This window comes from Parus major, unplaced genomic scaffold, assembly GCF_001522545.3.
Source record: "Parus major isolate Abel unplaced genomic scaffold, Parus_major1.1 Scaffold554, whole genome shotgun sequence".
NCBI lineage: Eukaryota > Metazoa > Chordata > Aves > Passeriformes > Paridae > Parus > Parus major.
In genome coordinates this window covers 1-1,023 of record NW_015379442.1, presented here as the reverse complement: position 1 = coordinate 1,023, position 1,023 = coordinate 1, and the positions used below count along the sequence as shown (strand labels likewise).

General features: G+C 43.3%; 1 protein-coding gene across 1 annotated transcript in view; it reads right to left on the bottom strand.

The window, feature by feature from the left end:
* Positions 1 to 470, bottom strand: part of LOC107199290 (noelin-2-like) — a 3,963-nt gene extending 3,493 nt beyond the window's left edge. The window contains exon 1 of the mRNA XM_015616620.3: positions 221 to 470. Coding sequence (XP_015472106.1) covers positions 221 to 412 — 192 coding nt within the window. The 5' untranslated portion in view covers positions 413 to 470. The remainder of the gene's footprint in view (positions 1 to 220) is intronic.
* Between the last annotated feature and the right edge of the window lie 553 nt (positions 471 to 1,023).

Here is a 1,023-nt window from a genome sequence, read left to right as displayed (position 1 = left end):
AATGGGGGGGAATAAATCAGGGAATAAAAGAATAAATCAGGGAATAAAAAAATAAATCAAGGAATAAGAAAATTAATCAGGGAATAATAGAAAAAATGAGAAGGGAGAGGGAAAAAAACCTGAAAAAATCCGGAAAAAATCCTGAAAAATCCGGAAAAAATCCAGAAAAAAATCCAGAAAAAAATCCTGGAATTCCGGGAAAAAAACAGGGAATAAAAAAGTTGGGAAAAGGGATTTTTGGGGGATGGGAAAAGCGGGAAAAGCGGGAATTTGGCACCTGGAAGCTGCGGGAATTGAGGGATTTGTGGCTCTCAGAGGCCACGCGGAGCCGCGAGTCCAGGCCCTTCATCATCGCCTCCGTGTTCCGAACGTACTGCAGGTCCCGGAACGTGCGCAGGTCCAGCACCTCCATGGACTGGGAGATGTTCTGAACCTGCAGGGGTTAATTGGGGGTGTTAATTGGGTTAATTGGGGTCGGTAATAGGGTAATTAATGGGTTTATGGGGGTATTATTTGGGTTAATTGGAGAGTTAGTGGGGTTAATGAACACCCCGGGATCCCCAGGTCCAGCACCTCCATGGACTGGGAGATGTTCTGGACCTGCAGGGGTTAATTGGGGGTGTTAATTGGGTTAATTACAGTCATTAGTGGGGTTAATTACAGTCATTAATGGGGTTAATTTGGGGTCGTTAATTGGGTTAATTGGGGTCTGTAATTGGGTTAATTTGGGCCGTTAATTGGGTTAATTACAGTCATTAATGGGGTGATTTGGGTCATTAATGGGGTGATTTGGGTCATTAATGGGGTTAATTGGGGTCATTAATGAGGTTAATTGGGGTCATTAATGGAGTTAATTGGGGCCATTAATGGGGTTAATTGGTGTAATTAATGGGGTTAATTTGGGTTATTAATGGGGTTAATTGGTGTAATTAATGGGGTTAATGAGGGAATTAATGGAATCCCCATCCCTGGAATTCCCTCAGGATCCTCATCCCTGGGAATTCCATTGGGATTCCAATCCCT